At 31.5% G+C, this 25,190-nt stretch overlaps 2 protein-coding genes across 2 annotated transcripts in view; one reads left to right on the top strand and one right to left on the bottom strand.

Moving 5' to 3' along the window:
* Positions 1-369: 369 nt before the first annotated feature.
* On the bottom strand, positions 370-18,686 carry LOC130899870 (platelet-derived growth factor receptor alpha). The gene is made up of 17 exons (XM_057810032.1): positions 18,513-18,686; positions 13,285-13,399; positions 12,789-12,819; positions 10,988-11,077; positions 10,760-10,860; positions 10,536-10,674; positions 6,989-7,127; positions 5,984-6,168; positions 5,733-5,919; positions 5,617-5,668; positions 5,401-5,557; positions 2,891-3,110; positions 2,726-2,767; positions 2,357-2,526; positions 1,958-2,126; positions 881-1,092; positions 370-827 (listed from the first exon to the last, which is right to left on the bottom strand). Exons 2-17 carry the CDS (start codon positions 13,324-13,326, stop codon positions 568-570), a joined length of 2,196 nt encoding a protein of 731 aa, XP_057666015.1. The 5' UTR covers positions 13,327-13,399; positions 18,513-18,686; the 3' UTR covers positions 370-567.
* A 2,275-nt stretch (positions 18,687-20,961) lies between these two features.
* The window catches only part of LOC130900250 (uncharacterized), a 136,170-nt gene continuing 131,941 nt past the window's right edge, over positions 20,962-25,190 (top strand). Inside the window, exon 1 of the mRNA XM_057810755.1 lies at positions 20,962-21,159. Coding sequence (XP_057666738.1) covers positions 21,111-21,159 — 49 coding nt within the window. The 5' untranslated portion in view covers positions 20,962-21,110. The remainder of the gene's footprint in view (positions 21,160-25,190) is intronic.

The raw sequence follows: 25,190 nt of genomic DNA, 5'->3' as shown, positions 1-25,190 counted from the left end.
TATCATTATACCGGATATCGTCGTTTAGCGATATCAAGTGGAGTCGCTCAGCGATCTTAAGGAACAGTCAGTTTTGGCGACCTGCAGGAGAGTCGCTCCGCAGTACTTGATGTCGCTAAACGAATTCTTCAAGTGGAGTCGTTCAGTGAATCCGAGGAAAAGTCGCTTTTTGAGAACGTGAAGTCGGTTCGCGATCGCAAGGAAAAGCTGGTTTTTTGGCACCGCTATTATGAGCGCGTTTTGAAAAATGATATCAATCTCTAGAAGTTGTTAATATATTTTGAAATTTTTCATTACCATCACCGTCAACGGGCTCTTTATCGATTAGGATGAATCAATTAAAAAATAAGTTAAAAAAATTGTCTAAAATTTCAACTATCTATTTATTTATACAAAATTAAACTAGAAGGTACAGAAAGTAGATAAAAAAATATATATCAGTCTATACAAAAATGTACATTTCAACCTAAAAGCAGACAGTTGAATTTCTCATCCGAGGCGAAGCCGAGGCTTTATATCATCTATTCCATAACCTCAAACTTCCTTACTACGTATAGTATTTCATTATTAGAAAATTTCTGGCTCTTTAGAAATAGGAAAATCATAGGTGGGGCTCAATTTATCAAAATTAACGTAAATCTTTTTCCTTTCGTCTAACTGATCCATAATTTCACTAAATGTTGGTCGATCTTCTGGTTTTTCACTCCAACAATCCATCATTAGTTTATAAAGTTCGTCTGTACATATTTTAGGTCTCTCGAGTCGCTTTCCTTGTTTCAATTCATAAAGGATTAGGTTATTATGGGTTTTTGAATAAGGAAATCCACCTAAAAAATTAATTAAGGAAGTGGATCGTTTCTATTACATTTTTTTTTTCTACCTAAAGTTCCAATTTCCCATAGGACTACCCCAAACGACCAAACATCGCTTTTGTTGGTGCACGTTTTTTCTTCGATCGCCTCAATAGCCATCCATCTCAAGGGTAACTTTTGCCCTTGTTTACTGACGTAAATTCCCACTCGTGACAGGCCAAAATCAGAAATTTTCAAGATTTTCTCACTGGTCATAAGAATATTCCTTGCTGCTAAATCTCTGAAAAACAAATTTTTAGAATCAAATTCCCAGTGGTGGAAATTAATAATATCATGATCTGTAGAGCAAAGAAGTCATAAAAAGTAAAAATGGGACAAGAAATTGGAAGTGGAAATGGAAAGATCATTACGAAAAACTGCTGACTGCTGAGTTTATAATTTGAATTACAGTTGATGGTGATATTCAAGGTGATAACCAAGAAGTAGAAGCACTAACAGTAGACGAAACTCGGGAAGCTTTACAACTGTCAAAAAATAGGACCCAGATGATATGGTATCAAATTTCTGAAGTAACTCTTTGGAATGTTGTGTGTCTTTCTTTCAGTATTATTCTAACAGGAGCATTTCATTACACAACAGAGAACCTCGGACCATATATGGTAACAGTGGACATTATTCCTTTACGAGGATGGTCCCAGAAGTATCTGGCGTGACTTAGAGATGGCGGTAGTTGCTTGAAAAATAGCGCTGCATTAGAAAGTTGTTCAGTATTTATTTGGCAGCAATCAATAGTGAACGTTTTCAATGAATTTGTAAACATGAAAAAAATAGATCATTGTTATGCGATACAATACTTTCGTAAGATCTCTACTCTCGGTGGGACTGCTCCTTCGTTATAAACAGTAAAATATTGGGTAGTAGAGGCCGTACGACCTAACCTTACCTAACCTAACCTAAGCAGCATCGTAGTGGCCGACCAAATAAGGTGTCGACGAAGAAAATCGACAAAGCGGTACTGGATGATCGTCGACTGAAAGTGCTTGAACTAGCAGACATATTAAGCATTTCAAAAAGTGAGTTACATCGCATATTAAGTGAAAATTCGAACATGAAAAAGCTGTGCGCAATGATAATATCAAAAATACCTGTGGGTAACTTTTATTTTTTCCAAATGCCCCATACCACGAGCTATTTGCTGGGCAAATTGTTGCAATTCTCCATTGTCTAAAAGAGGTTCAGCTCTTTGGAAGTATCCATCATTTTTTCCTCTTATTTCTGGAGTTGGTGGTAAACTAGGCAAAGAAGTAAGTTCCGCTAAAACGAAAACAATCAGTGATCGATTATATAAAATCAAACTCCTGAACGACAACAAGTTGTTGGAAAATTTTGATGATTCGATATCAAAGAATTTTCAAAATAATGATAATGAAAGATGAGAAAATGAAGAGGAAAGGCTGAAAGTCCAACAGTGGAAAGACATTCACTGATTAATAAAAATTACCACCACACTGTAACGATGTAATAATGATTAACATTCGACTTACTGTCTGCGCAAGAAATCAATCCACTCGAAACAATCGAAATTGGTGATTGGGGAGCTTGAGATTTTTCGGGTTTCAAAGATTCAGACATATACTCCAAATTCAATACTTCATTTTCTGTTAAATCATTCAGAGAAATATTATCAGGGGTTATATAAGAATCATCAGTGGTGCTAAAATAATTTTTTACATTATTTTAGATAAAATTATGAATATACTGAACACATTGTTTGCTATCACTACCACAACAATCACAATTACCAAGTCCTTTAAGCTGAATATGAATCTGTGACCTATGAAGGGCTTGAAGGACCGTGTAATTGAAACTGCTGGTGCGGAGACTTATTTTGTTAATATTGTCAACGTACTTACTCGAATATAACTTTTGCGTATTTCAATTTTTGAGAGTCAAACCTAAAATTCGTAGATAAAAACATGGTTTTGTCAATATTTCTCGAAAAAACTGCTTTAGTCTTAGGGTAAAACTGAATTATGTGTTTTTAATGTACAGCAAATATTTTTTGCACAAAAACTTACCCTGTAAAGAAAAACTGAGTTTTCCTCACAGACCAATTTTCTCTCAATTTGAGAAGATAATCTTTCAGAGACCCGCAAGGTACTAACTCCAACAGTATCATGTATGGTTGATTTATGGTAACACAACCTAAAAGTTTAACTATATTTTCATGCTCCCCAACTTTTTTCAAAATACGAATTTCGTTCAATAAATCTTGTTTTTCCTCATCGGGAGCACCTTCTACAAAATGAAAAAAAAAATATTACATTTCAGAATTAAAACAACTTTTAGGTTATTTCAATTATATATTGCAGATTCCCATAACAAATTTTATATCAGAAAAACCGTATTTACTTAAATGAAAAAAGTCTCAACTACTTTCGATACTATTCTATACGAGGTGTAATAGAAAAATGAAACGATTTATCAAAAATGAAATAAAAAGATGAAATAATGGTACTAAATCTAAATGTAGAAAAACAGAAAGATATTTAGTGGATAAAAACACAAATTATTCCACTAATATTCCATTACATTCTTATATAATTAAAAATTTACTACTACTATGCCCTCACTATCAAAGAAAATAATGAGTACGACCTTGATGTTTACCTTTCGATGCGAATTACAAATTTCCCCTTAAGAACAACCTAATTTTGTATTGGGATCATAACTATTTATGGGTGATTCCGTTCTAACTGTGATTTTTTGTATTTAAAATTTCAAGATTTTAAAATTTAACTTTTCTAACTTTTTTATGCATATTATTCATCTATTTTACTGTAAAAATAAAACTCTAAGAGGAATTTACTACAACTTCAAAGTATCACGAGCAAGACACAAATGTCGGATTTTGAGTTCCACGGTACTGACTCATTTATCCACGGTACTGACATGGTAACTTAAGATATTAAACAACAAGTGCATCAATTTTCCTCAGTTTGATCATAAACATTAGAATTTATAAGGTAATTAGTTTAAATCATTTGTTACGACAAAAAAAATTAATAATTTATCGGTAAATTCTAGGAATGGACATGACACGGTACTGACATGGTAACTTAAGATATTAAACAACAAGTGCATCAATTTTCCTCAGTTTGATCATAAACATTAGAATTTATAAGGTAATTAGTTTAAATCATTTGTTACGACAAAAAAAATTAATAATTTATCGGTAAATTCTAGGAATGGACATGACACGGTACTGACATTCAAGTGATGTAGTATAAGTTTTCTTTAAGTGGCAAGTTATATTGTATAAAAATAATGTTTAAATATCTTAAGAATTATTCAATTAACACAAAATTTTTATTAATTGATTATTAATTAATGACTAGTACAAAAAAACAATACAGGACATTGAATATCACAGTTAGAACGGAATCACCCTTATCTAATTTTTATTTCCAATAACAATTAAATCCACATCTATCACTTGAGCTACTTTAGTAGAAGACTGAGAAGTTGGAACGGATTCAAACTTATCACTGCTTCCTTTAGTATTTGAGGATATGAAATATACTAGTAAAAATAGATGCAACATAAGTTTTTGTTGTCATAAACATTCATTCATGCATTGATTCAACAGTTTTTAGCAAGTTTTTCATTTTCGGATGACTGTAAACTCGATTCGTACTAAATAAAATGAGTGAAGCACACAAAAATTCCTTTACATCGTTATAAAATTCAGTATTTACTTCTTCTATGTCCTCACCGTCAAATAAAACAATAACCATGACCTTGCATTTTGTATTGGGATCAGAAATAAAGATCTTTCACTTGAGCTACTACAGTGGAAGGCTGAAATGAGATTCGCAAAAATATTTGTGGTCCTAAAATTTCTATCAATCACTTCAAACGTATGTCCATCCATGGTAGTTATCGCAACATGTGGGGAGATGTTATGATTAATAAAATGATAATTTTATTTTGCTTAAGCTCCAGGTAAGAAAATGGTTAACCAGAATTCAGTATTTCGATATCGATAATCCTTAGAAGTATAATTAGTTTAAAGAAGTATTTGGTACCACAGGTTTTCGGGACGCAATTCATATAAAATCCGGATTAAAATTTGATCGAGGAACGTATACAACAACCAAGTTTACGTTGGGTTAGAAATTTATACACAAAGATGGTTCCAGAAGTACCAGGCCTGATCTAGAGATGGCGGTAGTTGCTTGAAAAATACCTTAGCCCAAAAAAAAATGCTCCTTCGTTATCAACAGTAAAATATTGAGTCACAGAGTTTAAACGAGGTCGTACGACATGCAAAGACCAGGATCGCATCTGCAAGAAGGTCATGGCGTCTGTTTTTTCATTGACTATGTTGAAAAAGGAAAAATTATCAACGGCGAGTATTAAGCGAACTTATTGCAACGTTTGAGCGAACAAAATAAGGAAAAACGGCCTCATTTGAGCAAGAAGATAGTGTTTTGTGTTTTGTTTGTTGGGCCAAGTACTTCTGGGACCTTCCTCGTATATATTATACTTGAAATATGAACTAAATATTTTATAAAGTGAGTTTCACCTCTCAGTTGTTTGATAGCTACTTTTGTATATCCTGGATTATTATTTAATTCGAAAGCTTCTCCATAATATACAGTCCCAAAGGCTCCTTTACCAATTTCTTGTTTGAGAATAATTTTATTCTTTGGAAATTCATATTTGTCGTAATTATAAGAATTCTAAAGAAACAAAATATATAAGATTGATTTTAGAAAAATGTTTCATAAAAAAGACTTACCAAAACAAATTCTAAAGGTGTATATTGACTATTAATTTCTTCTTTTCTAAAACTGAAAATATTCAATTTGGATTTAGAATTTGGGGCAAGATTAGTGAACATATTGTGAAACTAACCTACAAGATAAGGGTTTTATAGCATAAATATCCCCTACTTCGTCTTGTTTCCAGCATTTCGTGTACTTTTCGAAGATACGTTTATATTTATTGGATTTTATAAGTACAGCAAATAAAAGAACTAATAAAACAACTAATAACAAAATCAATCCTACTATTGTCGTCAATGTAGTTCTTGTTTTTGGCACTATAAAATAAAATCTGATAATTGTTCCATAAAAAAAAAAACAATTCACACATATTTTTAATACCTTCAAACGTAATCGAGCTTCTGTAAGCACAACCGTCATGATGAAAATTTGCAGTGATCCTATAGGTAACATCTTCTTTGATATCTGGTAACAATATTTCTGTGCCATCTTTAAACACATTAGTTTCCTGTACTTTGATGAAAGTAGTAGTAGAAGAATTTCCAAGACTATTATTATTCCTTGTACTAAAACCAAACCACAGTCAGATACTTAAAATTAACACCAGACAATAACAAAACACAATATATGAAAGTTTACGTCTAAACCTCCCTTTGTTTCAATAAACCCGAGTTTCTTCTGAGATGTCTGCCAATTTCCTGCCAAATCAAAGACCTTACATCTGGAGTGAAGTTCCGAACCAAAAACCATTTCGACATTATATCAAGTTTATGTCGAAATCAGTTGACTTGTCTTAATTTTAGGGCTCTTTTCTATGAAAATCAGTATAAAATATTTTGATAAAGAAGTAGGTCAAAAAGTCGAATTTTATAGTTTATTTTAAACTAATTTTCATTGAAAAGAGACCTAAAATCAAAATAGACCATCACGAAAAATATATAAATAGTCTGAGAAGTAAAAAGTGGAATAAATCAGTTGATTTTGCCCCTTGTACCATAAACAAACGATTTTTAATGGGCATCCTTATGGTAAAAGAAGATATTATTGGAATTCAAATTGTCTATTGTTGTGCTTATTTTTGTATCCTAATGTAACATACGAGCACTCTGCTTCGAAATATCGTCTTAAACTATGTTTTCCGTACAAAAGCAAATTTAAAACACACAAAAAAACGCGTTAAAATCTCTTTAAAAAAAATTAGGAAACAATACAATGATTTTTTGAGGTTATGTTCTGAAATACCCAATTATATTTCTTCTTCTTCTTTTTCTCAGACTTGATTGTGCGTATATGACATTTTTACTGTCATTTGTCAAAATGTTGTTCACATAATTTGTTGGCTTTGCTAATAACAAACATCTGATTATAATGATAATTATCACTTACCAATATATACTAATAAGTGTAAGGTTCTCATGAGAAAGTTCATTCCATTTGAGAAGATAATTATCATCGTGTAGTGGAATGATACTGCTAAGCTGATATGGAGATTTTTCTTTACATCGACATTTGTCATGAACACATTCTAAAATATTAGAAATTATACGCTATTTCATATACTTTTAAATAATTTCTGAGAAGCTTGATCACTCCGAAAAAATCTGGAAATATTGGAGGAGCACCACAAAACTTGTAGAGAAGACTAAGCTTCTCTTTTGTTTTAGATTGCTTTGGGATCAATCAATATGGTTTTTTTTATCGCTTTGGATAAATCTAGATTGTTTAAGAAATATTCTATATCACTATGGATCCATCTCAATCATTTTACAGCCCTTCTGAATCAATTTAAATGGTTTTTGATCGTTTCAAATCATCCTAGGTTATTTCAGAAATATTATATATCGTTTAGAGCACTTTCTAATCAATTTCTAATCAATATAGACGGTTTTGAACACTTTGGATTATTCTAGATCGCTTTGGATTCCTCTATATCGTTTTAGAACGCTTTCGGATAATCAGAAATTGATTTAGAACCATATTAGATCGATCTGGATAATACTAGCTTGATTTAGAAACATTCCAGATTACTATGAATAATTATAGATAACTTCGGATTCTACATTGCCCTAGGAACATTTTAAATCGCTTTGGATCATTATAAATTGCTTAGGATTTCTTTATATCATTTTAGGACTCTTTTGGATCATTCTAGGTCGATTAAAACCAACCTAGATCGATCGGAATCATTCTAGATTGATCTAGAATCATTTCATATCACTTTAGATCATTAGATCGGTTTGGATTCCTCGATATCGTTTTAAGATGGTTTTGAATCATTCTAAATTGATTTAGAACCATTCTAGATCGATAGGAATCATTCTAGATTGCTCTAGGAACATTTCAGATTGCTTTAGATAATTATAGATACTTTTGTATTGCTCTTTATCCTTTAGATCATTCTCGATTGATTTAGAACCATCCTAGATCCATCGAGACATTCTAGATCACTTTAGATAATTCTAGATAGCTTCGGATTCCTTTATATCATTTTAGGACTCTTTTGGATCATTCTAGATTGATTTAGAAGCAACCTAAATCGATAGGAATCATTCTAGATTGATCTAGAATCATTTCAGATCACTTTAAATCATTCTAGATCGGTTTAGATTTCTCTATATCGTTTTAAGAGGGTTTTGGATCATCCTAGATTGATTTAGAACCATTCTAGATCGATAGGAATAATTATAGATTGCTCTAGGAACATTTCAGATTCCTTTAGATTATTCTAGATACTTTTATATTGCTCTTTATCGTTTTAGGACGTTTTTAGCTCATTTTCGATTGATTTAGAACCATCCTATATCCATCAAAACATTCTAAATTACTTTATATAATTCTAGATAGCTTAGGATTCCTTTATATCATTTTAGGACTCTTTTGGATCATTCTAGATTGATTTAGAAGCAACCTAAATCGATAGGAATCATTCTAGATTGATCTAGAATCATTTCAGATCACTTTAAATCATTCTAGATCGGTTTGGATTTCTCTATATCGTTTTAAGAGGGTTTTGGATCATCCTAGATCAGTAGGAATCATTCTAGATTGCTCTAGGAACACTTCAGATTCCTTTAGATTATTCTAAATACTTTTGTATTGCTCTTTATCGTTTTTTTTTTATTATCGAGATAATTCTAGATTGATCTAGAAACATTCTACATCACTGGATCATTCTAAATCACTATTGATTTTTCTAGATCGCTTTTGGCTCATTCTAAATCGATCGAAATCACTCTAACTTGATCTAGGAACTTTCTAGATCGGTTTAGATAATTTTAGATCTCTTGGATTCCTCTATATCATTTCTAGATCGCTTTGGATCATTCTAGATAGCTACGGATTCATCTATATGGTTTTAGGACGTTTTTGGACTATTCTATATTGATTTAAAAACATTTTAGATCCTTTTGTATCATTATAAATCGATTTTAAGATATTATCGGCTACTTTGGATCAGTCTACATCGCTTTGGATTCCTTTATATCGTTTTAGAACGCTTTTGGATCATTCTCGATTGATTTAGAACCATCCTAGATCCATCGAGACATTCTAGATCACTTTAGATAATTCTAGATAGCTTCGGATTCCTTTATATCATTTTAGGACCCTTTGGATCGTTCTAAATCGTTTCGTATTCCTTTATATCATTTTATGATTATTTTGGATCATTCTAGATTGATTTAGAAGCAACCTAAATCGATAGGAATCATTCTAGATTGATCTAGAATCATTTTAGATCATTCTAGATTGGTTTGGATTCCTCTATATCGTTTTCAGAGGGTTTTGGATCATTCTAGATTGATTTAGAACCATTCTAGATCGGTAGGAATCATTCTAGATTGCTCTAGGAACACTTCAGATTCCTTTAGATTATTCTAGATACTTTTGTATTGCTCTTTATCGTTTTTTTTATTATCGAGACAATTCTAGATTGATCTAGAAACATTCTACATCACTGGATCATTCTAAATCACTATTGATTTTTCTAGATCGCTTTTGGATCATTCTAAATCGATCGGAATCATTCTAATTTGATCTAGGAACTTTCTAGATCGGTTTAGATAATTTTAGATTTCTTGGATTCCTCTATATCATTTCTAGATCGCTTTGGATCATTCTAGATAGCTACGGATTCATCTATATGGTTTTAGGACGTTTTTGGACTATTCTATATTGATTTAAAAACATTTTAGATCCTTTTGTATCATTATAAATCGATTTTAAGATATTATCGGTTACTTTGGATCAGTCTACATCGCTTTGGATTCCTTTATATCGTTTTAGAACGCTTTTGGATCATTCTCGATTGATTTAGAACCATCCTAGATCCATCGAGACATTCTAGATCACTTTAGATAATTCTAGATAGCTTCGTATTCCTTTATATCATGTTAGGACCCTTTGAATCGTTCTAAATTGCTGTAGGAACATTTCAGATCGCTTTGGATCATTTTAAATCGTTTCGTATTCCCTTATATCATTTTAGGACTATTTTGGATCATTCTAGATTGATTTAGAAGCAACCTAAATCGATAGGAATCATTCTAGATTGATCTGGAATCATTTCAGATCACTTTAAATCATTCTAGATCGGTTTGGATTTCTCTATATGATTTTAAGAGGGTTTTGAATCATTCTAGATTGCTCTAGGAACTTTCTAGATCGGTTAAGATAATTTTAGATCTCTTGGATTCCTCTATATCATTTCTAGAACGCTTTGGATCATTCTAGATAGCTACGGATTCATCTATATGGTTTTAGGACGTTTTTGGACTATTCTATATTGATTTAAAAACATTTTAGATCCTTTTGTATCATTATAAATCGATTTTAAGATATTATCGGTTACTTTGGATCAGTCTATATCGCTTTGGATTCCTTTATATCGTTTTAAGGCGTTTTTGGATCATTCTAAATCTTTTTGTCATCTCACCTGGTATTTGATACATCATTATTTGTTTAAAATTTGGATTCAGATCGTGGGTTTCAACAACGGTTTTATATTCGCATCCATTTAGTAATTCATCAGCAGGATTGGACAAAGTTAACGATGGTATAATGATATTATTTTTCTGAAAATAATATTAATTGATTTCGATCTAACAGAAATGATACAACACTATAAATTTAAATAAATAAATTAAACGGGAACTTTACCTCTGCTACTGAAATTCTATCAAGGCTATCAATCACACCACAAACAGTGTTATCAGCTTCAGTATCTTCTACAAACCTTATTGAAATTTGATCTACGGAATCTGAAACGGAATTTATATAAACAACAAGAGTTTTTCGTATAATCCCATGTTTAGGATATTATGCTTTGAAAACAATTTTCCATTGCCATTTCTGATTTTTGTTGCAATAATAAATAACTAAACTTACCAAGGACGTCGCTCCAGCTGATATTGAGTCGAATATAACGATTTTCATCAAGAAACGCTGATACTGATAGATTTGTGAGAATTTCCGTCTCTGAAATGAAAATATGTCAGTGAACAAGTTAAATATTTATAACTTGGTGGAGTACAATCAGAATATAGTTGGTAATAATGAAAAATGAACTATAAAGACTCTTAACTATACTTGTTGTAGATGTTCATATATATACAGGGTGTTCCGAGACTTAAAGTAAAACATTCGGTGTGTGTAGAAATTTTTATTTGCTAACCAAAAAATTTTTTTTACATTTCAATTTTTTCTTTATGTAAATAACACGATGTTCGACAGTATGCAGTTAAATTAGAAATGTTCGATTGTTTTTTCAATAGATAATTACAATTTATGATAATTTTCTTCGGAATGTCTCTTTATAGCGAACGGTTTCCTTGACATGTGTAATGATCTGAAAATCTACGTATCTTCTAAACAAAGAGTACCTTTTTGTGAAAAAATCGATTTTTGTTATCTTGTACACCGTGTCCCATTTTGGTTTTAGACTGCACTGTATCTCAGCTCAACTCACGGCGAATGCTTCTTCGGCTGAGGCTTGAGGTTCATCCATATTATTATGCCTATTTGCATAAATCTTATTTTCTAAATATGACCATACCAAGAAGTCTATAATACTTAAGTCCGGTGACCTTGGGGGCCATCTGATAGGCCCGTATGTGCCAGTCCAGCGTCTACTAAAATAAGCACTCAAATATTCTCACCCTTGAATTATGAGCAGAGGTTCCATCTTGCTGGAAATATATCTGATGTCGCTGTGTCAAAGGTAAGTCCTCCAGCAACTCTGGCATATTATTTTGTAATGTATTTAGGTATCGTTGGGCAGTTAGGCCACTCTCAAAAATTGTATATACAATTTTAGTCCCCATTATAAGACATGAAACACTAAAACCACCAAATCGGCCTTGTTTTTGTCGTTCAAAAGTAATATTTTGGTTTTTTTGCTTTTGCTTTTACCTCAGACCATATTACCTTTTTTGCAGAATCCGGATCTTCATTAATTTTGGATAAAATTTTGAAATTTTCTGTTTTTACCGTTAGCCATCATTATTGATTTGTATTGACTCTGTTTTTGAAGCTGAAACCTATTGAAGATTAGGTTGTAAAACATCAATGTATTCAGAAAAAAATTGTAACAACTTTACGCTTAAATATACAGGGAGTTCTATTTAAAAAAACCTAGTTTGTGCCCAATCTTAAAAACACCTCCAAAAGTGAACATTTTTGTATTTCAGGAACAAAAGTAGTTGGAATAATTCTGTTTACCGCATGTCTATATCTTACAGTGCAGTTTCAACCAAAATGGGACACAGTGAACAGCGGCCATATTTCGAAAAAACAAGCGATCACTCGCTTCGAAGCGCTTCGTTCGCGAACAACTTTTGTTTAATTTGGTTTGTCTTTGAACAAATAGATACGGACATTTTTTTTGAGTGATTGTCAAATTTTGCGCGGTATCCAACACGAACAAATCTTTTTGACATTCAAATGTTTCTTCAATACAACAACCAATTTTGGACGACCTCAAGTATTTGTGAACAAATCAAATACCACTCGTATGGCAACTCCCTCTGTCAAATGTCAAATTTTGTGACGGCGATGTCAGATTTGACATATTCGCATCAGTGTTACCATATGTCGAAACTTTTAGTAATATTTAGTAATATTGTTTGAGAACTTTTATGAAATATTTTTTAATAATATACGTTACTTCAAATACTAAATTACAACTTACCTATGAGACTATCATAATCATATGGAGTGATCTAAAAAAATAATGAAATGAGATATTAATCTCTCCAAATCAATCATTAAAACTTATCTATTTAATTATTATTTCATTTATTATTGCCAGAAGTAACCCGAAGAGATTAAATGAATGCTTGTAAATATTTTTGATTCTTCTGTTTTAAAATTAGTTTTTTTTCCTAATAATTCTTTAAATATTGATAAAAAATTGATGTTTAGACTTGAGTCAGATAGTAAGAGGGGCCGTAGATCGCCAACTTTTAATGATCACCCCGACGATTATTATAGACGATACCACTCAGCTTCAAGGCCACAGACATAATTGCAATTCGTAGGGTGGCGATTGCTAACTTGTCACCGGGGTAAACAGAAAAAGTGGCCCTTGTACGACGCTTCTAGGGAGAGTTGGCACGTGCTTTAGGTTAAAAACTCAAGGGCAAAATCTAATCAAATAAGAAAAAAATATTGATAATAAAACTTACCGTGGTTATACAGTACATAAAAATAATGCAGAAGCCAATCATTTTCAATTTTAGGTTGAGGATTAAGCTAATATTTCTAGATTCATATTGTTTATTTCAAGTGTCATAAATAAATCTGAAATGAAAAATAAAAATAGTTTTTATTTCTTTATTATTTTAAACACTGATTATTTATTATTGTCTACTCAAATAAAATAATTCGAAGCAATATTGTGGAATTTATTTCTGATGGTCATTTCACGAGTATAAACGAAAGAAAATAAAAGTTTTATACAGTGTGTCCACGTAAGTTGGCGGCATATGGAAAACTTTTTAATTATTAATCTTACGAAAAAAGTTATTCTTTATAAAAAGTTCTGCATGGTTCAAAACCTAAAATTCAATCATCAGATGTTGAATTTTTTCAGTCGTATACGAGGTTTGTCAAAAAAGTGATTTTTGTTCTAGAGTAAAGTACTTTATGACAATATCGAAAATTGTTATGAAGAAAAGATGTTTAGAGTTAAAAATAGCTTTCAAATATTCAAAATTGTTTATACCAGTGCATCCTAAATTAATTATGCATTAATGTGCAAACTTAGATTCCAACGTAATCGCAGAGAAAATGTAATGTAAAGAAACAATTTTCAATATTTAGAAGCTTTTTCAATTTTAAAGATCTTTTCTCTATAACGATTTTCGATATTGTCAAAAAGAAAGGTACTTTAGAGCAAAAACCACATTTTTTAAAAAAACCTCGTATAAGACTGGAAAAATTTATCGTCTGATGATTGAATTTTAGGTTTTGGACCATGCAGAACCTTTTATAAAGAATAACTTTTTTTCGTAAAATTAATAATAACAAAGTTTCCCATATGCCGCCAACTTACGTGGACAAACTGTATATTTATATGAAATATGTAATTGCTATAGAATGACCCAAATATTTAAGTAAAATATTATATGGATTATCGTCGACTTAGAGTGTTTCCCAACTTTCTTGTTTTTTTTTTTTCAATAATAATTCAATATTTTAAATTTAATTAGATGCTTGCTGGCCGCGCAGAAATTTTATATAAAGTTCCAAGCTCAGTCTCAGTCTCCGAGGTTCGCTCAGAGCCTGCCGTCTGCCTCAACCTCGTCAAACGAATTTATCATATCAATTTACCAAATCGTTTAAGATTTTGCTTAATTTTTGCAATCAAATTGCATTTAAATTGTCAAGAGGAAAAAGGTTAAACTCTTTTCGAGTCCTTTTTCGAATTGTCCCCCTGTGGGGCGTGGGCCCCACGTTGGGAAACACAGCCTTAGACTGTAAACTCACAATAAAGTGTCAAAACTTTTTAATTATTACTTAGGACAAAAAACAAAAAAGTAGTTGATCTATTTAACATAATTTTAAATAACTTAACCTATAAATTAAGGTAGACAATTGATTTTCTAGTCTTCTGTAACAAATCTATCACGAAAACAAAACATAGACATTATCTCCAACTAAAATTGCTAATAGAAATTACAAAAAACCAGTTAAGTTCCCAAAATTTCAAAAGTGAGTCTGCTAACTACTAAAATTATTTAAACAACTCGAAATAAACTCAAAATCCTCAATTATTGAGAGCACCAAATGGCGTCATTAAATATTAATTACAAAATGGCGGTGACGCTAAATTTAGGCGCGAAAGTTTGAATAGTATGGATTCTGCAGATGTTGTTTGTTGTAGCAAAGTTGTCAAAGTGTCAAACAAGCTCACAAATTGTTAAAATTTGTCTATGGTAATGTTGAAGACTGTTTACAGTGGTATGGAAGATTAAAATGAATCATAAAAAGGACGAAAGATCGTGAGGTTCTTCGAATTTAAAAGTAGTCCAAGTTATTAGTTCAAATAGGCAATTAAATGTTTATAAAAAGATACTATTTACATCATTATTGACATTGGGGAAGTCATCACGGAGCAGATAAAAAAGTTTGGTTGCAAGTTGACAAAAGTGCCAAACAAGCTCACAAGTTAAAAACCACAGTTGTGACATTACTTGTGAAAATAATTGCAATAAATGAAGATAAATGTTTAAATAATATAGAAACATAATTCAGTTACTATCAAAATAAACATATGATCTGCTATAATTCATGTAATCTAAACCAATAAACCGATAAGATTAATTGTGTCAACAAATAGATTATGAAACGTTTTTTTATTTTACACGGAATGTGAAGTCGACAATTTTTTCATATTTATTTAATTCCTCCACATCCAATTGATGTAAAAACAATTTTCAATTCAAACATCTATTAGAACTCAATCAAACAGATTAAGTATCAGATAAATATTGATAATACTCCTCAAAAGGGCCATTTCGCCATTTTGTGAACAAACCACATATCTAAGCTGATCTACGTCAAAATGGCGACCGTGGGGTAAACAAGCAATTTTCTCATATGTTGTTAGCTTTTCTTGGTTTTGACGGTAATAGGAATTGTTTTGTATTGTTTTTTTTTGTTGTATGGTGTTAAGAAGACTGCACAAACACTTTCTAGATCTGTTAAAGAGAAACTATTATAGCTAAAACCGAGTATCTTTGTAGCGACTACGTTGAGTAACATTTTTCCTTAAAATGTTCCGATGAACAATTTCCTCAATTAAACAATAATCATTCGATCGACGGATCGATACCTGACATTCCTTTGGGAATTGTTCAACCCACGGCGGCCATATTTGAATGGACAATTGACATTTCGTTAGATTGTTCATTTCTTCGGTTATGTACAACAACTGACAAGTTTTCGTCTATGATATAATTTTGTTTTGTTTATTTTAAAGCTGTTTTATCTCATTAAACAAATCCTATTGAACATTAACAACAATTTTCGTGTTCCTGCCATGTTTATATCGATTAATTTCTTGATCTTTATTCCGACCTTCTTTCTAAGTGTCACAGCCATCCATAATGTTGCTAATTTCTTGTTCATCATACAGGTTTTTTATTTCCTAGTTTGTCCTCCTCTTTTATTTTTGTTTGCCTGTCCGACTTTACCTTGTTTCTATATTTTCTTCTTCATCGCCATTATCTTTGATAAGTGTTCCAAGATAACTGTTGACTGCTCGAATCCAATAATTTTTTGAGGCGCATAATTCCACTAGTATCTCTCATTTTCATGCGATATGAACTCGTAATAAATAATATTGAGTCAAACGGTTCAATCTACAGCGATTTTTGACATATTTAGTTGTTGATAGTGAAAGTAAACAGGGAACTACCTGCTTAATCTTTATCACCTGCTTAACCAAAATGTTGTCATAAATAGTAGAAAATCTTCTTATTGAGACATTTTCCAACACCAACTATCTGGTAACATCAACAAAGCTAATGTAAACGAAGAATGTTATTTATAAACTACCAATACATCAAACTGACAAGTTGTTTTGAGAGTAAATGAAATTTTAGATTTTCTAATTAACTACCGGAACTAATGTTTTACTTTAATTTCATTTATTATATTTGATCGATTGATCTTGACAGTTTGTTGTTGTTTATTATACCAAATACTAAACACGGTTTCTTGAACTAGTTAAAATTAGAAACATAAATAATTTGTTATAAATTTGATGATTACTTCCATAAATCATATAAATGTGTTTTCGAATTTCACACACAATTTATTATGTTTGTGTTTTTGTCTTTATCATTTTTAATACCGCCATACATAAGTTTTTAATATTGATAATTGGCGGAATCACGTGTCACTAGATGGCACTGAATTTGGTTTTTATAGCGATGAATAACAATGTAATCCTCAAGGGTGTTTGATGCTGTTTAGTTTTTTTTTAGCGATTTTTTTGTAGTTTTCGTTATTTGTGTGGTAGCCCTTTTTAACATCATGGAATATATTGGAACGCGGACCACTAAAAGAAGGTGAAGCGGGACTTATAGTATTATGTGGCAATCCAACGAACTGTCAAAATGAACTGATGCCCATTTACAAATGACCATTTGAGGTAAGCAAATGATTTTGCCATAAAGTTCTGTGCGCAAATTTATTCGCTTTCTGTTATTAGTTGGTTTTCAATTTCATTGTATCTATCCATATCTAGCTGTCAAGTAAATAAATGTATTAGACAATCTAAGAAAACATCTGATCCACGTCAAAATGGCGATCGTGGGGTAAACAAGTAATTTTCTCGTATGCTGTTATCTTTTCTTGATTTTTTTTGCGGTAGTGAGAATTGTTTTGTATTGTTTTTTTGTTTTATGGTGTTAAGGAACAGCTTCCTCAATCGAATAATAATCCTTCGAGTCCTGACGCACCGATACCTGACGCAACGACTTTTGTTTGGGAATTGTTTAGCCCTCGGCGGTCATTTTTTAATGGACATCGGCATCACCTTCTTCAATTTTGTAGTTTTCCTTATTTTCTAAACGTGTTTGTGTGGTTAAAACAAGTTGTGTTGACCAAAATTGAAATAACCATTTTTAACATCATGTAATATATTGGAATCAGATGCAGACCACTCAAAGAAGGTGCAGCGGTTTTTGAAGCGGAATATATAGTATTATGTGGCGACCCAACGAACATCCAAAATGTGCTGATACCCATTTGAAAATGACCGCCGTGGGGTAAGTAAATTTTGCCTTTGTACAGATTTATTTGTTGGTTTTTAGACCTCATTATTTTCAGTTCTACTGCAGAAAACCTTCTTAAAGAGATGTTGTTTAAAGAAGTCGAAATTTCCTCTCGGAAACGTGTATTTATTGGGTTTTTTTCAACTATGCGGTGTTGTAAGTCTGAAAAACGAGTTTTAACATACGATGTTGAATTTTCTGCATGGTCAGGAACAAAATGGTCACAGCTTCTTCCAGTACCCAGCCAAAATTAAGCTCTGGCATAATTCTTGTATAAAAAAATACCCTCAGAATTCTGCTAACCCATAACTTTACTTTGTACTCAAGAGGGTGGGTTCTATTAGATCATATTGTTCTAGTTTTTACTGCCCTTATCAATCTCTTTCCCCCAATTGTTCCAAATTAATCGGATTCTTTATGTTTTGTACCTCTCTGATTTGAAATTTAGTGAATAAAGATCCACATTTTCTTCGTGGAATGAATAGATCTAAAATCATTTAAAAGTTTGATTCTCAAGTTTTTATTTTAAATTTTAATGCCAATTCGTTTAAATATTATTATTATTTAGAACCACATTATAAAATTTTCGTAGTTTATTGATATTAAAATAAAATAGTACAAAAACTTACTCATATTCATTCCGAAAAACCTTCCAACAAAAATATTCAAAAAGTTCATCATTTCACACAAACATCGCACACACTAACAAACAGTTAATTGAGAAGAAATTTTGAAAAATAATATTTAACACGAAAATTTATGCTTTTACGATGTGAACGCCACTCAAGAAAGAAAGCAAATAAGAGAAATTACGCGCAAAACGCTTCTGTACGATTTTTATCTGATATAAGATATGCGGGATCGAATTGAGAGCATTTTATTGGACAACTGAAGCTTCTTATTAATTTAAACTTAATCTATATTTTTTTCGATTGATTTGATAGATTGGTACATCGATAATCCTGTTGACAAACACGGTATTCTTTGTTAGAATTGGGTCTGTATTGTTCTCAATTATTTAATGAGCAAAGAAAGATTTGTAATCATCTGGAAAAAAAAAATAATTTTCTACATACCTGACGCTAAATCAGAAGTTTATATTCACGTTTTCTTCGATTCCATCATCTTGATTCAGTATTTGCCAAGGTTACGTCACCGGTTCTTCACAGCTGTGAATTCGTTAGTTAGAAATATTTTCGTTTGTATAACCAGATCAGCAAGAGATAACACACATCCTCATAACTCGAACATAATGTTAATGGGGTTCTGTTTGACATAAAAATATAAACAAAACAAAAATGTAAGCATAATGGCGTAGCTGGCGTTCTAGCAGCTGATCGTTTGTTTACAAAGACATGCGCATGTCACAAACCTTCTATTATTCTAGTAACCTTGGTATTTTCTACGCCCATTTCATTTTTCATACACATTATATAAAGCTGGTTAGTGCCTTATCTGAATCAAGTCTTTTGTCGTAAGTATTATACAACAAACCAATAATTTTGCACGGTAGCCTCAATTTTGACTCATTTTATTATCAAAACATTAAGTGGAAGTTTATATCTAAGTGCAATATTACCAAGAATAGCTTAAAATACCTACCCACTACCCAGTTGCCTTTAAATAAAGACATAAGTAAGATTTTCCAAAACAATTTTTATAAGTGAGGCATCATTATAGGTTAGGTTAGGTTAGGGTCAGAAAAATCAACAAAAAAATCTCAAGCAAAGTAATTATTGGCCCTTTATTCTTTCAAGATTTACGAGGACGAAACATCACCGTTAACACCGACCGCTCTGTTGCGATTTTAGAGGAATATTTGACTCCAGAAATTGCGAGTTCAAGACTAGTGAATACGAGAACTTGGTTCCAACAAGACGGAGTGACCTGTCACACATCAAATGACTCTATGGCGGCTGTGGGACAGATGTTTCCAGCAAGACTCAATTTCAAAAGAGGTGACATCCCTGGGCCCCCACGTAGCCCTGACTTGACTCCTCTTGATTTTTTTCCTCAAACATAAAGTCTACATGAACAATCCGAAGTATATCAGTCAGCTAAAGGGAAATATCCGCCAGGAAATGGCAGCAATCCCTCCAAATTTATTGACAAGAGTTTTCACAAATCTGCGTTAGCGTTTAAAGGAGCTCCGTCTTCGAGAGAATCGTTATTTAGATGATGTTATTTCAAAAAATCATCATATCTTTTATTTCAATAATACCTTATGGCTTTATTTTTTTAGCCTATATTTAATGAATGCACCCTGTATATGCCTTTTGGCACGATCCAGTGCTATCTACATACGAAAAAAGTATTAGGGCCACATTCTTGATTAAGTATCAAGTGTTTAAAAAACTTTTGTTTCCTGAGAAGTAAATTCAATAATAATTTCGGCGTAATCAAATTCGGATTGGATAAAATTCTACATTCTTGTGTTATTTTATATCTCAAGTAATTTTATTATTGGAGCTTCTTTCACTTGCCTAAGACAGCCAAAGAGACAAAAACTTCTTAAAAACATTGTGGACCCGATGAATAATTACACGCAAATAATTAGATATAAATTTTCCCAGTTGGTAGACGTCAATAAATGTTATTGATGAAAATCATTATATCAAACTTGATAACTAAATTTAATTAATTTATTATATTCTTATAAACGCAGTTGATTACTTTATTGAGTAGGAATAGATTACTTACTGAATAATCATTTTTACCTATTTGATTTCTTCAAATACTATTTTATAAGGTTATAATTGAATTCCTTTGCGCCCTTTACTGTGTGTGTATTTCAATTTTTATTAAAAATAAAAAAATTAACAAAATAGTGCAATTTATTTCGAGCTAAGTTGAGGTATTATATCATTCTCATAGTTTTATACAATAGGATAATGGCGTACGTAAAAATATCATCACTACCATCTATATCTCGGATTTAGAACGTGATACCTTCCGAAAATCTTAGTTACCTTGACTATGAGCAATAAGATGATTCTTTATCTATTCGCCGCGAGATATCACTGACAGTCGTATTCCTGAGTTGTGTTTGATGAACTTCCTGCAGCAATGATCCGACGCAGAGAAGTTGCGCACAGCTGATAGCTCTGGCTGGGTTGAGCGCTCGTCGCTCCATCTTGAGTAGAATATAGCTTGTGAACGGTGAGTGTATAATTGTGCGACGAAAAACCGATGTTTATAGTTTAAAGTGTATAAAATTAAGTCAAGCAATGTCTTCGAATAACCAGAAGCAATCGACCACGCAACGTATGATACAAGGTCAGTGATGTGATTATATTTTATTTGGGATTTATTCTCTGTACGCGCATTTCATGTGCAGGATTGATTTTCTAGGCGCCATGGCTATCGATTTCGAGAAAATATTGTGACAGTTCTGAGGTGTTTAGTGTTTATATTGTGCCGTGATTTTATCAGAATCTTCCAAGTCCTAGAAGTTATTTAATTATCAACATAAATCGACTCCCCGGTTCGTAGTTTCAGCCTACTGCCATGCCGTGCTACATTCCTGATTTGGCTGCGTCTATTTAAATGTTTACAGAATTATACACCAGAATATCTATACTACTTTTTAACCGATCGTATCAGTACAATTATACAAAGATAAAAGTATCTGTCGTTTTAGATTTTTTATAGTTTCTATTAGCTATTCCTTATCACATAATACCGATATTTCCCATAGCCAATGAGGACTAAAAATAAACATTTTTGTGACAATTATTCATTAGTTTAAATTTAGCACAGTAAAAACAAAACATTTTTCCTTTTTTATCGAACAGGTTGTTTGAATATCTATTGTCAATAAAAACTAATTGTTTTTCTTGTTAGCCAAATATGTGTTTTCTTTAATAATTTTGAGATAAGAGAGGTTATTGAAGTTCGATTTAGTTTGTTTCTGAATCAAGGCTGCAACAGGTGCAGCCCAAATATTTCAAATTTATTTGGTGCACGGGCGGCATCCGAGGGTTAGAAGCGGTCTGAATAAACAATGGGCTCATATAATGACCAGTTAATGACTACTATACTATAATACTAGGATATAACGACTACACTTTTATTTATGAATAAGACTAGGATTATAAAATGACTTTTTTATTAATATTGGAAATAAGTGTTAGTTGATTTGTATGGTTGATAAAAGAACTAGATCATTAGGTTATCAGTTTACAATACAAATAAGTTGCTGGTTAGAATAAATTTGAATGTATTAAACTGTGTGTATTTATTTCTCACAATGGTTATTGAAATATAGAGTTTATAAGGTGAGAGGTATAATAAATATTACAGTGATGAACAAAAATTTTCAATAAACAGTTTAAAGTTTGGTAATTTTATACTTTCGCGGTCCCCTCGTTTTTTGGCTCTAGAAAAACGATAAATCATCCGATTTCGATGAATTTTTTTTTTTAAATCTTTGGTTTTACGGCGGATTTATGAAAAAAAATATGGGAATCATCTCACCTGGAGATTTAACACAGTTTTATGTCTTTAAATATGATCACAAATGCACTTCTTCCAATATAATCGTTTATAACTTTTTTACATTGCATCAAACGCAGTTCATATATTTTTTTTGTTAATCTACACAAAAAAAACGAACATTTTGGAAAAAAAAATTAAAAATTGTTTGTTAATTCATTTTTTATCTTCAAAAGTCAACCTTAGTAAGATACTTGGATTTTTTAATGTTGAGAATTTTCAATTTTCCAAAATTAACTTTTAATATTGTATACTTGATTATAATAAGTGATTTTAAGAATGTTTTTGTTCATATAACTTTAATGATTACTTAATAAAAAAGGTACAAATGATTATATGTGAGAAAAGGTCAATTTTAAGAGAAATTCTTATTATTTTTAATTGTAAAAACATTTTTTCACTAATTTGTTCGTTTTTTATTGGAGATTATGAAAAAAAATATAACAATTTCATTTGGTTACTTGGAAAAAAGTTATCAACAATTATACGTGAATGAGTGCATTTTCATGAACTTTTAAGCCCTGAAACCTATATAAGTTTTCATTTTTTTATTCCCGTAATTTTTTTCGTAAATCCGTCGAAGATTTAAAAAAAAATTCATCGAAATCGGATGATTTTTCGATTTTTTAGAGCCCAAAAAACAAGGGGACTGCGAAAGTCTAAAATTACCTAAAGTTTTTGATACTTTTGAATATCTACTATGAAAAATCATCGATTTTTTTATATTGAATCAAAAATTTAATCTATTTGTATCCACTGTCTAGTTTAAACATGTGAATCTCAAAATCAATGTTCCATAACTTGATCAACTTCTCATAATTTCATATTGTTACATTTCCATTACATTCCCAAAACTCGTCAAATATTTATAACGATAGAATTTTGGGTGGACAATCTGGAATCATTCATCAACTATATTCCTTATTGCCTGTACTTCAATAAACTTTTCACACGTTCTCTACGAGGGTTGCTACTTAAATTTTGATATATGGCAACAATGATGTGAATATGTCAAATCTAACAATGACATATTGAAGTTTGACATTTTTACTGAGAACTGACAGTGCAAGAACGTCATGTGTCAAATTCAATCGCGATGCTTCCAAAGACGTTTACAAGATCGTGACAGGCAACGAACCATGGTTCTATGTCGCTAACTTTCCTTTAGAGCCACTTAGAACGCTCAATTATGAATGGTACATCGGCGTTTGTTTGCCAGAAGTGTTCGAAAAAATCAGGGAAGCTAATCGCAGAAGACGAATCGTTCTCCACCCCGACAATGCGAGCTCTACAACATCAGTTCAAACAAAAACGTTTTCGGATAGTCAAAACATCGAATTGATGGTTCATCCACACTGAAATTATTTAGGAGAAACAAAACTTGATAATTTGAATCTTATTTTTTGCTTTCAACAACCAAGCATGTAGATTTCGATTCAGTGTGAATGATTGTGATGCCTTGTTCGTATTTGGTGCTGTTTATGTCCGATATTGTCTAATGAATGTACGTCTGCGTTACTTATATCTAATTTAAATAAATAAGAGATGGATATTCTTTTTCATATAATTTTTATATATTACAAGTTATGACTGATATATCTATACCGAAATAGTCTTTCAAAAAAATTTTGGTTGCCTTCTTATCTTTCACTACTTGATAAATCGATTATACAACGAACGATGGTTGGAAAGATCTTTGTACCTAAAATGAAAGTGTGATTTCTCGACTGATTTATATATAACACAGTTGATATCAGATTTGATACACCAATTTTAGTTTTTTTTCCTATTATTTGCCAAATGTTATACCTGATATCATCTAATATACACATGAGTGTACGCGACAGTTAAATACCCGATTAAATGTTAATTTAATGTCCATAATTGCGGTGAGACGGTTTGTTGACATTCACGTAATCGAAATTCGAAATTGCGTTAATATTAAACCAGGAATTTCTCTACATTGTGGCAACTGTGGTAACAGATGATTATATCAGACTAAATATATTTGAATGTGACAGGAAGTAACATGTGGTTTAAGTATTTCTAGACTCATTAGAAGATAACGGATTTAATATGTGTACCGGGTCTTTCTTTTGCGCCAAATTTGGACGGAATTTTAAACTTTTTCGTCACCATAAATTGATGTGTGTTTCCTTCAACTTATTTTCGATAAATTTTCGTGAAGTTTTACTGAAATAAAATAAATTCCAACCACTTCAATTATAATAAACTTCAAAATGTGTTCTTGATATTCATTGACTACTTTTCTTGCCATTAAAAACTTTCAAGAGTCTTGAGAAAGCTTGTGAAAATTCGAAAACTTTGAAATTATGATTGAAACTCGTATCCCAAGTAAAATTTTTATTCTACGATATCCCAAGTTATATAAAGATTAAAGGGAAATTAATTTTTACGTATATAAGTTTTTAGAATAAGGTCCTACACTGCTGGAGTGATTGCAGCCTTCTCCGTTGATAGAACCTAACGAAAATAATTCTCGTTAAACTAAATAATATTGTCTGTACGATGACCCACGGGCGAACAAAAAAATCAAAAATTGACAAAAAGGCGGCATGTTGAAAAAAAAAATATTAAATTTTACCCAAAATTTTGGTCGTTTTTGGCTTGCCAAAATTCGATTTGTGATCAGATCAAAAAAACTGCAGGGTCATCGTATGAAGAACTATATAGAGAAGATGCAAAAAAAATTTGATAGCGATCGGATCATTGGTCTCCGAGTAATCACTCCAACAACTTCGGAAAATGCTGCTGTTTTTAAAAGTATGGAAATATGAAAAAAAAATCGATTT

This window comes from Diorhabda carinulata, chromosome 12 (assembly GCF_026250575.1).
Source record: "Diorhabda carinulata isolate Delta chromosome 12, icDioCari1.1, whole genome shotgun sequence".
In the NCBI taxonomy this organism is placed as follows: Eukaryota; Metazoa; Arthropoda; class Insecta; order Coleoptera; family Chrysomelidae; genus Diorhabda; species Diorhabda carinulata.
Note: the sequence above shows the minus strand (reverse complement) of the source record. Positions and strands in the feature narration are given on the sequence as shown.

Bases quoted from the DNA above. Each gene is read 5' to 3' on its own strand.
- LOC130899870 (XM_057810032.1), bottom strand. From the start codon at position 13,326: ATGATTGGCTTCTGCATTATTTTTATGTACTGTATAACCACG. The intron at 2,768-2,890 runs GTAAGTTTTTGT...TACGAATTTTAG, and splicing joins ACTCAGTTTTTCTTTACAGG to GTTTGACTCTCAAAAATTGA. The intron at 2,127-2,356 runs GTAAGTCGAATG...TTTTCGTTTTAG, and splicing joins ATTGATTTCTTGCGCAGACA to CGGAACTTACTTCTTTGCCT.